General features: G+C 51.0%; 1 protein-coding gene and 1 pseudogene across 1 annotated transcript in view; both read left to right on the top strand.

The window, feature by feature from the left end:
* Positions 1 to 394: 394 nt before the first annotated feature.
* On the top strand, positions 395 to 3951 carry LOC121462155 (annotated as a pseudogene).
* Gas6 (growth arrest specific 6) overlaps positions 3853 to 13682 on the top strand; it is a 32187-nt gene continuing 22357 nt past the window's right edge. Inside the window, exons 1-2 of the mRNA XM_041673893.1 lie at positions 3853 to 4129; positions 4378 to 4544. Coding sequence (XP_041529827.1) covers positions 4051 to 4129; positions 4378 to 4544 — 246 coding nt within the window. The 5' untranslated portion in view covers positions 3853 to 4050. The remainder of the gene's footprint in view (positions 4130 to 4377; positions 4545 to 13682) is intronic.

Genomic DNA, 13682 nt, shown 5'->3' on the forward strand with positions numbered 1-13682 from the left:
TTTCCAAAGAGAAATGAGAGCATGGGATGCTGAAATGGCTTGGATGTAAAGGCATTTGCAGTCAAACCTGATGATCTGAGCTCAACTCCTGGGACTCACATCGTTGGAGCAAGGAGAGACTCCTACAGATTGTAAATGTGTTACACACACACACACACACACACACACACACACACACGAAAGGAGAGAGATGAATTCTACAGGTTGCATACGCACATGCACACATGCATGCACACACACACACACACACACACACATACAATAAACAACGTTTAAAAAAAAAAGTCCAAGCTACCTCCTCAATCGGCCACTCCTGTGCTGCCTGTGTGCTCCTTCAGTGGGGACCTGGTGACTCTTCCATGAAGCGGCCACTGAGAAGACTCTGGCACGCGCCATGGCTGAGAAACCTAAGGAAGGAGTAGAGACTGAGAAGAATGGTCGTGTTAATCTGAAGGTGGCAGGCAGATGGTTCTATGGCAAAGGTTAAGATGAAGAGGCAGATGCCACTTAGTGAACGAAGGAAAGCCTACTGTGAACGGCAAGGTTTAACAAGGAGCAGATCAGATTCCAGTGTGGTGGGCAATGGTCAACCTGCACAGTTGGGGAAGGAGAATAAGGAAATGGTTGGTGTGTACCAGCAGCAGACAGGAGGTGTCTTGCTACTTTACTCCAGAATTTTATTAGAAAGCCACAATTTGGTTCCACCGCAGCCTGACTACTTCAGTATAGTTTTTTTTCTATTCTTTCATTTTCCTGTCCCTATCTCATTATTGTACATTAAGTAACTGGCGTATGTGCACAAGAATATTGCGATTTCTTTCCTTTTCCTTTTTAAAACTAAATGCCCCGATGTTCTGTTTCGGCTGCTATCAGGTGGGGATGGTTCTGGAAACTACCCCTCTTTCTCCAACAGTAGCACCCTCAGCAGCTCTTGTTTGTCTATTCCAGTAAGTTATTTTGTTCTCATTTTTTAACAGAAGAACCCAACAACATAAAATTCTTGCACACTCTCTTAGTCAAGGTTTCCATTGCTCTGAAGCGACACCATGACCATGGCAACTCTTATAAATGAAAAATTTTAATTGAGGTGGTGGCTACAGCTTCAGAGGTTCAGTTCCTTAGCATCATGGTAGGAAGCATGGCAGTGTGCAGGCAGATGTGGTGCTGGAAAAGCAGCTGAAAGTTCTACATCTTATAGGCACCAGCAAGTGAACTGTAACACTGGGAGGTATCATGAGCACAGTAGAACTCAAAGTCACCCCACAGTGGCACACTTCCTCCAACAAGGCCACACCTACTCCAACAAAGCCACACCCCCTAATATGCCACTCCCTATGAGCTTGTAGGGGCCAATTACATTCAAATATAACGTTCGATTGGAGAATTTTAATGTTTTTCATTCATCATTGTAAGATCAAAGATAATTTTGTAACGCTTTTGTACCTAGCCGTTACATGTAGGACAATCTGTAAATTACTCTTGAACAAAATGATCCTAGATAGTTTTCTCTTCAAATCAGTCGTCTTGTTTAAATAAACTTCCTGTTTAAAATAAAAAAAAATGAAATTCAAAAGAAATGAAAGCATATCCTCGTATGATAACTGTGCATAAATGGTCCACAAGAGTTCACTTGACAGCCTATTTTCCGATTTAAAAAAACAATAGATAATATATATCCATACAATGGCATATACTGAGCAAAAATGAAGATATGCTGGTTGAAAAGGCCAAGCAAAATGTGTACACTATAGATTTGCTTTTAGATGCAATGCTAGAAAATACAGGAGAGTCTGTAGCAGCAGAAGCTGTTTTCTGGAACATGGGAACTCAGGAGGAGAGACACAAGAAGCAGGAAGGATGGGCAAGGGACCAGGGCACTTTTTGAATGTGTGGTGTCATTCTGACTGCAGTGGCATCACGGGTATACACATAGGTCTCAGGTATGTCAAAACCTAGCGTGCTAGCCTGTCCACATATTGATAAGACTATCAAAACCACAAACAAAGAGAAACCAAACATAATGTTGGTTTGTTCCACACCCAGGAAAAACTGCTTTGAAACAAAAACAAAAGGTTCACAGCTAATGTGTCTGGACAGAGAAGTGGCAGTAGGGGCAATGTAGAACGGTTCTGTCCAGACGCCTTGCCTCCACCCAATCTCCATAAGTCACCCTAGTTTGTTCCTGATGGGAGAAACCACCTGTTTTCCTTCTTCATAGGACCTCCAGCCGTGTGGGGCTGAGCCATCTGCCTCGCCTTTCCTAGCTCAGGGCACATCGAACATGGAATACTTATCTGATTGTTTCTTACCCACTCCCATTTCTGCCCTAGAAAACTTTTTTTTGTACCAGTAACTTGTTTAAAGATTTTAAAGTGACCCCCTGCCATCAATCATCCACCGCCCTCCACATCTGCTTCTTCCTTGCTCCATTTTCCAACTCAAAACCAGGAAGCGAATGCACTTTATCAAACCAAATGTCTAACGGGAGGCATCTTTACTGGGGTACTCAGTAAAAAGATTGTACTGAAAATGGGGTGGAGAGGACTGAGGTCTGGGCTTAAAGGAGCCAGAGGACCTGGATGACGCCATCTAGTTTGGTCATCTGAGCTCTGGCCACACCCTAGAAGCCAGAGAAGCCTCTTTTCATGCAGGTAGGGTACGGGTGTCATTCAAGTAACTGGAAACTGCTTCTCTTCTTCAAAATTCCACGGGTGCACAGGCGGCAACTGCAGCTGACATGCAGGAGCCTGCAAACTGCTTGACCGCCTCCCATGACCCCGACTTAGAACCCTGGGAAATGGAGGACAGAAATGCCAGCTCTCTATCTACTTGGCTCGTGGGGAGTGTGCCCGTGGAGAGATGCGTGAATACCCATGACATTTTTGGAACCAGTGTTTCTTCCTAAGGAAGAGCAAAAAATTAATAAGGCAAAGATTCTTCCCAAGTGTGTGATGGTGTTTATAGGGCTGAAGCAGCCTTGGGAATTTGGGGTGCTCCTGGCTTCTGAAGCATTTGGCTTTGTTTCAGGGGAGTGCCGTGGTTCTGATTTGGAAGCAGGCACAGATGGCTTATCTAGTCAAGTTTTAATTCCCTTTCAAGACTATTCCCATGACATTCATTTCTCTGAAATTAACATATTTGTCAACTCCACCTTCAAACGAATGACCTTAAAGAATTCCAGTAATGACCTTGTGTGCTTCCAAGAATCTGGGTTGCACTCTCCCAGCGAAAGGGAGTGACTCCCTAGCCTTTTCCCATCAGCATGTTGAGGTAGGGGTGTCTGGGGCAGATTCCCCTCTTGGGGTTTGGCCAGCTGCTGCATAGCTGCGTCCTGTGCGTGGTCTGCAAGGTGTGTGTGTGTGTGTGTGTGTGTGTGTGTGTGTGTGTGTGTTTGCCTATGACCTTGCAAAGTGTTCTGAGACAAGAGATAAGGAAGCTTTGGCCCTGGAGAACACACAAGGCTGCTTTCAGGGAGTTGTGTGGAAACCATATTACAGAGGGAATGGCATAGACTTGCACCGTGAACCTCCTTGCCATGGGGAATGACCTCAGTAAATTTTTTCGTGGATTTTAAATCTAAAAAAAAAAAAAAAAAAAAAAAAAAAAAATGCGCCCGATGAAGAGTCCAAAAACGATGTCTGCAGAGGAGGGTAGAAGACAGCCAAATTGCACCTGACCAGGGCGCTAGATTTTGTTCTCCTTTCATTTACACCAGGATGGCAGAGAAATTTCTTTGAGGATACTGGAGTCGAACTAGTCAGCCAGCCTTGCCTCACCCAGCTCGGCCCCGCCCCCAAAGGCCCCGCCCCATTCAGGCTAGGCCCCACCCGCCCGCCCCAAGCCACGCCCCCATCCGCAGCCTCCTTCTCGGCCCAGAACCGCAGCGAGCGCCGGTTGCGGCTCTGCTGCCTCCGCCGGGATGTGACCTTCACCGCCGCCTGGCCAGGATGACCGGATCCCCTGTCCCGCGGCATCCGCGGCTCGCCTCAACCTCCCGGGTGCTTTGACTGCACGTTCCCGGCTGCCCGGCTCCCCGGCCAGGGCCTCGCCATGCCGCCACCGCCCGGGCCCGCCGCCGCCCTGGGCACTGCGCTTCTGCTGCTCCTGCTGGCCTCCGAGTCTTCCCACAGTGAGTACCGCTCGGGCCCCCAGACCCCGCCACCCCCTGGAGTGGGGCACCAGGCCTGCACCCGACCTCGGCATCCTGGTGTGGTGTATCCCAGTCACCCAGGCATCCTTGTCCCGGACCTCTGTGCTCTAGACATCTCAGTCCCGGAGCATCCCAGACACATTGGCATCATGGTCCCCCGAAACCCCGACCTGAGACATTCCACCTCCGAGTGGGTGCAGGTTGACTGCACACCCTTCTTTCTGCAGCTGTGCTGCTGCGGGCGCGAGAGGCGGCGCAGTTCCTGCGGCCCAGGCAGCGCCGCGCCTACCAAGTCTTCGAGGAGGCTAAGCAGGGTCACCTGGAACGGGAGTGCGTGGAGGAGGTGTGCACCAAGGAGGAAGCCAGAGAGGTGTTCGAAAACGACCCCGAGACGGTGAGCGGGCGCCGAGGTCTCAGGGTGGGGCCTGCGGGTCCCAGAACGCGCGCTTCTGGATGTCACAAGTCCTGGCTCCTACCCTGTGCAGGTCCGGGGGACGGGGAGACTGTGGAATTCCAGACTGTGGAATCCAGAAACCTTTTCTGGAAGCTTGAGTATCCTTGTGGGGACCGCTCCGCAGCGTGCACCCTGGAACTCTTAGACACGGAGCTTTGTGCCACCCCACCCCCTTTCACATCATCACTCTTGAGCCCCTGCTCCCCTGGTGACCCCAAGTCCTCTCCTTTTCAGGAGCAGGAGGAGGCGTGTCCTTGAGTGGGGTCCACTGAGGTCCATGCGGGAGCCTGAGGGAAGCTGAAGGCCTGTTCAAACTAAACTTTCTCCTATTCCCAAAGAAAAGGCACCCGTGGGAAAGGGACACAGTGGTTTGAAACTCAAAGGCTTCTCCCAGGTTGCCCTGTCCCTAAATTAGATTGGAAGTAAGGGGTGGAGCTCCTCTTTGGGTCTTCCTCCAGAGGGACCCAGGGTTTTCCTGAAAGAGGAATTGAAAGATCTCAAGGCTGGAATTGCTTGCAGCAGCACATCCAAAAATACGATGGCTGGAATTGTGCAAAGAACATACATATGGGGGGGGGGGCATAGGGAAGGACCGGCACCTGCCTCTCTGAGGGCTCTGCTGGCCCAGGACAAACTTCTATTAATAATGTCCTTCGGGAACGGAGCAGGCACACAGCCAACTGCAGCCAGCAGTCCGTGTGTGCACAGGAGTCTCCACAGACGGTGACTGTGAGGGCTGAGAGGGCTCATGGGGGAACACACCCCAGACTAGGGCATGCCCGAGGTTAAGGTCTGGATTCTGAAGCTCTCTGAAGCTCGCAGGTCCCCGTAATGATGCCGAGGACCTCCTGTCACCTGCCAAATGGATATGATTTCACAATTCTGGGTTCCGCTGGCATTCTCCTTTCAAAGAATTCTTCTGGGATGAAATAAGGATCACATGATAAAAGGATGGATCTGTGCGAGCCTCTAGGGCCTCTGCTTTGACTCGTGTCTAATTGGCTGGCAGGGCAATCCCTGTCAAAGCTGCTTTTCCGATACCGGCCGGCGTCACAGCTGCTGTCCCCAGAGCTGCTTTGGCACTGCTACCCAGGGTGGAAGCCAAGATCAGGTGACAAGCCGTGTGCCCCCCCCTCCCCCCATGGTACCGCCCCAGGCATCAGCTGCAGTATAGGGGCAGATTGTTGATCTTTTTATACCCTCGCCGCTTTCCTGCTTTGATGATGATTGCTCCTGACCCAATGAGTCCAGCTACCAAGTCGAGGGCAGGGCTCCCGGTCCTCGGTCACCTGGGCTGTGGACTTAGGTGGCTGGTTCTGCCTGCTTCCACTCCACCGTCCCATGGAGCTTTCTGCCATTCAGAGTGTGGACAGGGCTTGTGGTGACACGCATTGAAAGCAAGAAGGCCACCGCCCAGCCACAGAGTCCCGCCCCTTTGCAGCCTGCCTGCCAGGGCAGACAGGCCCAAGCTGGCCCCTCCTGGCTGCCTGGACATGGAGCTGCTCTTCTTGAGTCAAGTCCCTCCGGTTTTATTATAATTTTATTTGCAAAGGTGTGAAATGAAGACATGAAAAAGAGTAATGTATTCAGGACCCCCAACCCCTTAAAACATCTCTTCAGTCCATGGGAGGGTTTTCCCTTTCTGTCTGCACTTGGCTAAAACTCCAGGCTATAATGCTGGGGAAGGCAGTCCCCTCTGGTTCTGTCACACCCTGTCTCCATCAGGACTTGGCAGGCACCTGTTCCCATCAGAGCCATCTAAGAATTGTCCACAGTCCTTTCCCCTTCTGCAGTCCCTATACCCCCACACATGAATTTTCCTCTCATGAGTCAGCTTGCATGCCTGACCTGTACCTCTTGCCTGTGGTGTGGGAATTACTAACCCAGATGCCCAGCTTCTCCCTGGTCTCTGTGCACAGAGTTCCAAATCAAAGCTCTCTCTTGGCTGCTACCACCTTGGTCTAGCTGCTAGTGACTTTTTCTCCTGTTGTCATGACTCTATAGGCAATGAGGCAAGCCTCAGGAAGGGGTAGGGCTAAGTCGTGCTGTGGAGACCTGGTGCCTGCAGGGATCTTTGACTGGAGTCTCCCCTACTCCATACCCTGGGGAGGCCTAAGACCTGGGCCAATGGTCCTGCAAGCACCACTCACCTTCATGGCCTCGAGAGACTGGGAAGGAACTTACCTTCCTAAGAAAATGCTAGCTCAGTTTTCCTGTCCTTGAAGCGTAGCTCATTTCTTGTATTGAAGGAGACCCATGAGACCGTCTAAACAAGGGGCAATGGCCTGGGTTTACCTGGAATGTTGTGTGTGACAATGAGAAGCTGTGATCTACAGAACACCTGAAGACCAGTTTCTCCCAGTGGTCCTAGAGAATCCTGACTGGGCCAGGTAGAATCCACACATAGAGGCTGGTCTCATAAGGGAAATTTTAGGGCGAAAAGGCCAGCCAGGTCTGGAAGTCCCAAAGACCTAGGCTTAGCCACCTGTACGACTGTACCACTGGTCCCCACAGAGACCAGAAATATTTAGTCAACGCACACTGAGAAAAAAAAAGGGATCAAGAGGCCCGGTGGCTTCAGGGCTGTCTTTGGGATACAGATATGAGCTTTAAGTTTAAATAGAAGGCTTGGGACATGGGGCATGAGGTATACTGAGTTATGCAAGGCTCGACAAGAGCGGTCTGGTTGGTGCTGCTGCAGTTCTGATTCTGCAAAGTGGCTGGAAGAAGTCCTTACTCCTTGCAGGGACAAGGTGGTCCTAATTGTTCTCTGGGGTCTCCCTGAGACTCTGTTGTCCCTTGAGACCTTTAACTTCCCTTGGGGGTCTGGGACAAGACACAAAATGTTGACAGAGCCTTGGTCCTCTTGTCTCTGTGCCTTCAGCCGAGCAGGGGTGGGGTGTGTGTGTGAGATAGGTGTGTTTCTGAAGCTTTAGACAATGCTTGGGGGATTAGCTCGCCTGCCTGCAAAACTAAGCAAATGACCTGAAATAAAGGAGAGAGATGCAAAGTGATGGCAGAGGTGCTTCATCCAAGTCCTCCTGGGGACTTGAAGGAGGAGTCAGTGGGTTTGTTTGTTTGTTTGTTTTGCTTTTTTTTTTTGTAAAAGTGTTCAGTGCTTGCTACAGTCATATTCTGTGCCTAATTAAAATCATTTTGTTTACAGTGCTGGGATAGACAATCCTGTTGCTCCAAGTGGCGCTCTGGCCAGTTGTAGCTAAGACCCTCCTGAACACCTGTGGCTCCTTACCCTTGATAGTAATTCTCGGGGCCCTGGGAAGGGAATGAGAAGGAGGTCTAGGCAGCTGGAACCAATGGGCTAACCCCCTGGAAGGAACCACAGGCTTTTTCTTCCCCCTCAGTGTGTATGCCAAGAGCCTGACTCTTTCAGTTCAGTTAGCATTTCTTCTGCCACTGGGAGGGAAAGTGTCGGCCCTCAGCTCTCCAGCCAGCAGAGCGAACTTCACGGACTTCACGGACACTGGTAGCTTCTTATTAACTTTCTCCTGGGAGGGAATGCAGGTCCCCCCTCCACACACTTCCTGTGGCCTCCACTCACATTCCTCAGTGGCTGATCTCCTGTGGTGGCAGCCCTGGCTGCTGCTTGTAATCACTGTGTCCCTTCTCTCCCCCACAGCTTCCCTGTTATCTGGTTTTTCTTTTTATTGTTACTGTCCCTTCCGGCCACTTCATTCTCACTGGCTGGGTTCCCTGTCTGCGTTGCTAATTCAGAGAGGCCCTGGAGCTGTAGCCCTGCCCCAGGTGAGGGCCTGCAGAATCTCTTCAGTCATTTTTCTAATCCTTTAAGGCCCTGTCTCCAGTTTAGGATGTTGGCCTCTAGAGGCTCCTAATCAAGAAGTTAATCCCAGCTGGAGCCTCCACGCCACACTTTGGCCCTCACCTACTGGCAGGAGGACACGCAGGCCTTATTGATGACTGGCACCTGTGCTACTTAAGATACAGCGTGCGTGCAGCATGCAGCGTTGAAGGGTTCCTCGTGGGGTTGACTGCTGTGAGGAATAATGCCCAGGAACCGAAAGACAGCTCCCCCTTCCCGATGGTCTCTTAACTCTCAGGAGCTCAAGTTCCCTCTCTCTGACTGCCCACGGGTGCAGTGGCCCCCTCTCTGCTGCTGAACTCAAACCTAGAGGACCATGTCGCAACCATGTCTACCCACTAAGGGCATTTTCCCTAGGTGGGCTCTCCAAGGACAGCTTGGGGAAGGCCAGCTCCAGGGTAAGTGGACTCCCCCACCCCCCACCGCCCCATTTCCTCTTATACAACAGGGACAGATCCAGTTTAGGAAGTTTAAGGAAGGGGACGTCCTAGCAGGAAAAGAAGCCCTCTGAGACTTGGAATTTGGGCTTTTGGCGGAGAAGGTACATTGGGTGAAATACTCTGTCTAGACACATGTCCCCAACGTATGTGTACATATTCAAAACATAAGTACACATTCATATGCTTACATAGACACACATGTACCCACACACACGTACACTTGGCTCCTCTCTGGGTCTCACCTCTCCAGGCCTCCTTTCTGCTTCCCTCATGTTGAGGGTAAGGGTCTACAGGCCAGGGCCACCAAGCAATGACCAAACTGTCTGTCACTCTTCAGAGCTGGCCTGGCATAGGCTTGAGCCTGGCAAATGGGTCAGGAGACAGGACTAGCCTCCTAGGGTTCCGGAGGTGAGCTTGGAAAGGAGACAAGCCCCTCTGGTTCTATGGGCACTGGGTTCCGTGGAGGATAGTGCGGGTGTCTACCAGGGAAGAGGTGTTTGGAAAATATCCTTCAGGAAATAGGCAAAGTGAAGGGCTCCAAGTCAGAGCTGGGACCGCAGCAAGCCAAACCCTCCCAGGTAACTCACCCAGTGGCCCTTGGCCAGGCCCGTACTTCCTTCCTGCACAGAGCTGCAAGACAGGGCTCAGGTGAGAGCTGCAGTGGCTTCGCCATGCAGAGCGCCTACCCGAGGCTTAGGGACTGGTGTGAGAAGCCTTTGTTGACACTCTGCCAGCACCTTCTCTGCACAGCCTTTCGTTTTGACCTTGACAGATTATAAAGTATGTTTTTATGTTTTCAAGGGGGTTTTATAGGAACTGGTAGGGGAAGAAGCTGGAAATGTCAGTTATTTTCCCTTGAGCTACATGGCCGTAGAATGCATGAAAGAAAACAATGGGTACTAGTCTCCCCGTGTCCCCTTTAGTGGGTGTGCCCATGATAATGAAATACACATTACCACGTGGATCCCTCAAACCTGCTGTAGATCTAGCTTTGGGACGATCACAAAGCACACTTCTGGGCCCAGGCTCTCCATTCCCAGGCTCTGTCCTAAGAGAGGGATCAGGGATTAGCTAGCATCAGTGGGCCCAGAGCCTGTTCTTGGATAGTCACAGACTGACTGAACCACTTACAGGCCAATTGCTTGGTTGATCTACCTTTAGAAGCTCAGGGTAGGGATCCCCCCAGAACTTAAAAGCTCTCCCCGGCAGCTGCACCTCACAGTTCTGCTCTGATAGAGACGACCGTGGGAACCATAGGTGGTACTGTGTGCCTAGAATGTTCCCCATACTCAGGTGAACAATACAGCTTACACCTTCACACTCTGTATGGAGCTGATGAGGTAGAACCTGGGTTCATGCTACACGGAGTTTCTGAGACTCAAAGTTCACTGGGAACCAGCTCTCCATAAAGTCTGTCTATGAAAGCCGCACCACAAAGGTCTACTGAGGGGTCTGGGTGTGAGCATTCATGGGGCCTACCTGTGTATAGGTGTGAGCGTTCATGGGGCCTACCTGTGTATAGGTGTGAACATTCATGGGGCCTACCTGTGTATAGGTGTGAGCGTTCATGGCACCTACCTGTGTATAGGTGTGAGCATTCATGGGGCCTACCTGTGTATAGGTGTGAGCATTCATGGGGCCTACCTGTCTATAGGTGTGAGCGTTCATGGCGCCTACCTGTGTATAGGTATGAGCATTCATGGCGCCTACCTGTGTATAGGTGTGAGCATTCATGGGGCCTACCTGTGTATAGGTGTGAGCGTTCATGGCGCCTACCTGTGTATAGGTGTGAGCGTTCATGGCGCCTACCTGTGTATAGGTGCGAACTTCATGGGGCCTACCTGTGTATAGGTGCGAACTTCATGGGGCCTACCTGTGTATAGGTGTGAGCGTTCATGGGGCCTACCTGTGTATAGGTGTGAACCTCATGGGGCCTACCTATGTATAGCTGTGAACTTCATGGGGCCTACCTGTGTATAGCTGTGAACTTCATGGGGCCTACCTGTGTATAACTGTGAACTTCATGGGGCCTACCTGTGTATAGGTGTGAGTGTCCATGGGGCCTACCTGTGTATAGCTGTGAACTTCATGGGGCCTACCTGTGTATAAGTGTGAGCATTCATGGGGCCTACCTATGTATAAGTGTGAATGTTCATGGGGTCTACCTTTGTATAGGTGTGAACGTTCATGGGGCCTACCTGTGTATAGGTGTGAACGTTCATGGGGTCTACCTTTGTATGAGTGTGAACATTCATGGGGCCTACCTGTGTATAGGTGTGAACGTTCATGGGGCCTACCTGTGTATAGGTGTGAACGTTCATGGGGTCTACCTGTGTATAGGTGTGAACGTTCATGGGGTCTACCTTTGTATAGGTGTGAACGTTCACGGGGCCTACCTGTGTATAGGTGTGAACGTTCATGGGGTCTACCTTTGTATGGGTATGAGCGTCATGGGTGCAGGGCCTGTTGCTGCCTGTGAGAGCAAGTTTTGTGGGGGGCCTTTCTATGCCTGTGAGGCCTGTGTATGATGACAGTGCTGTGTAACACGCCCCCCCCCCCAGCATGAGGAAGTCAAGAGGAGGGCTAGAAGTCCAGATTTTGGCCTGCTACCTCGTTTCTGCTAGGCAGAGATGTCTTCACCTCTAAGAGTCTGAGAGGACTCATAGATCTAGGTGAGAATGATATTCTACAGGTGGCAGCTGTGTAGAATAAACTGGAACCTTCCCAGTTGGGTGGCATGGGGTGGCAGCTGGGGTGTCCTCTTTGTAATTGTGAAAACTGATGTCAGTTCACTCCACTTTGGGCTCAGATGTTTCTCCATCTTGTTATGCATGCTTCCAACCGTGTCCTCTTGTATGGGTTTCATCTGTCTTGGAAGCATGAACTGTCTTCAGATTTGGCCTGGTCAGGCAGCCGCTGAAGCTATCCAGCTGCAGTCTGCCAGGTGAGGCCCCCCAAGGAGGTAACTGGAAGCCATGGCTGCCATCCCGCCTGGTCCCTGTGCAGGAGCGACAGGGAGATCAGTTCTGAGCGATGCCACTCTTGGGATGCTTCAAAGGCTGCTAGGTCCTTCTGAGCTGGATGCTAGGATTGCTGCATCCCTCCAGGAGAAAAGTCGGCCTTGTGCTGGCCTCCAGCCAGACCCAACAGCAGTGCCATGGGGCAACATGAGCAGTACTCTGTTACCTTTGACCTTTCCATGCACCTGGCTGTGAGAGGCTATTCCTAGCAATGTAAACAAACTTCTCTCCCTCGCTGTCTCTTGCTGCCTGCACCCCCACACTTGACTCTATAACATGAGCGGAATTTTGCCATCTAAGTTCTTTGCTGATATTCTTTCTAAACCTGGAGAAAAGTACCTGAGCAGCCCCCACCCCAGTCTTGGGAGCCTTACTCCAGCTTATTCCATCCCTGTCACTTCTGTTCTCAAACACATAGCCCCTCACCAGGGAGGAAAGTGAGAGACGACAAACAGGGACGCCCTTCCCATTGCATGTGTGTTTGGGGGGGGGGGGGGGGTCTGCCGAGGACTGTGACTTTGGGCCTGTGTGGAGGCCAGTTGCTCACAACAGTCCTGAACCAGCTTCTAGCCATCCTGTCACCGGCCCAGAATGGCCAGAGGGCCTGTATACACCCGTGTGCAGTGTGGGCATACAGAAACAGAACAGACCCTCTGGCCTTGTGCTTAGACAGAAAACTTGTTTTACCAAGACAATGTATGCAAACCAATGACAGGAGACACCTAAGGCTGAAGAGAACTGCTGGATGGTTCTATGTCAACTTGACCCAAACTAGAGGCATCTGAGAGCAGAGAATCTCAATTAAGAAAATGCCCCCCATAAGACTGGACTGAAGAGCTGGGTGGTGGTGGCGCACACCTTTAATCCCTGCACTCGGGAGACAGAGGCAGGCGAATCTCTGTGAGTTCAAGACCAGCCTGGTCTACAAGAGCTAGTTCCAGGACGTCTAAACTCTGTCTCGAATGCCCCCCCCCCACCAAAAAAGCAAAAACCTCTCAGGGGAAGCTGGGTTTTTTGTTGTTGTTGTTGTTGGGCAGTAGCAGCACACACCTTTAATCTCAGCACTCGGGAGGCAGAGGCAGATGGATCTCTGTGAGTTCAAGGCAAACTTGGTCTACAGAGCGAGTTTCAGGACAAGCTCCAAAGCTATAGAGAAACTCTGTGGTGGGGGACAGTTGAACTTTAGACAAGCCTGTGGGGCATTTTCTTAATTAGTGGTTGATTGGGGGCAAGGCAGCCAATTATGGGTGGGACCACCTCGTGCTTATGGTTCAGGATTCGATAAGAAAGCAGACTGAGCAAGCCAGGGAGGGCAAATCAGTAAGCAGCACCCTCCATGGCCTCTGCATCAGCTGCTGCCTCTAGGTTCCTGCCCTGTTTGAGTTCCTGTCCTAACTTCCTTCCATGATGGACTACAACATGGAAATGTAAGCCAGATAAACCCTTACTGACTTGCTTTTGGTCATAGTGTTCATCGCAGCAACAGGAAGCCCGGCTGAGACAGAAGTTGGTTCCAGGACGGTGGGGTATTGCTGTGAGAGACCTGACCGTGTGTTTGGGGGAGGATTGTGGAAGGACTTGGAACTTTCAACTAGAAAAGCCACTGAGTGTTGAGATCTCGGTGGGCTCTGTAGGAGTGTGGAAGATAAGACTGTTGAGGGAGGTACAGACAGCGCAGGTCTGGCTTGTGGGGTTTCAGAGGGAAGTTAAGAGGCTATTGTGGGGCCATGTGTTGTTTCGAATTAAGATCCTGTGGTTCTGGTTAGCTGGGGCTGAAGAG

The sequence above is a fragment of the Microtus oregoni genome, unplaced genomic scaffold, assembly GCF_018167655.1.
Source record: "Microtus oregoni isolate MIOR12 unplaced genomic scaffold, Mior012 000024F_ref0000369, whole genome shotgun sequence".
NCBI classification, from domain to species: Eukaryota; Metazoa; Chordata; class Mammalia; order Rodentia; family Cricetidae; genus Microtus; species Microtus oregoni.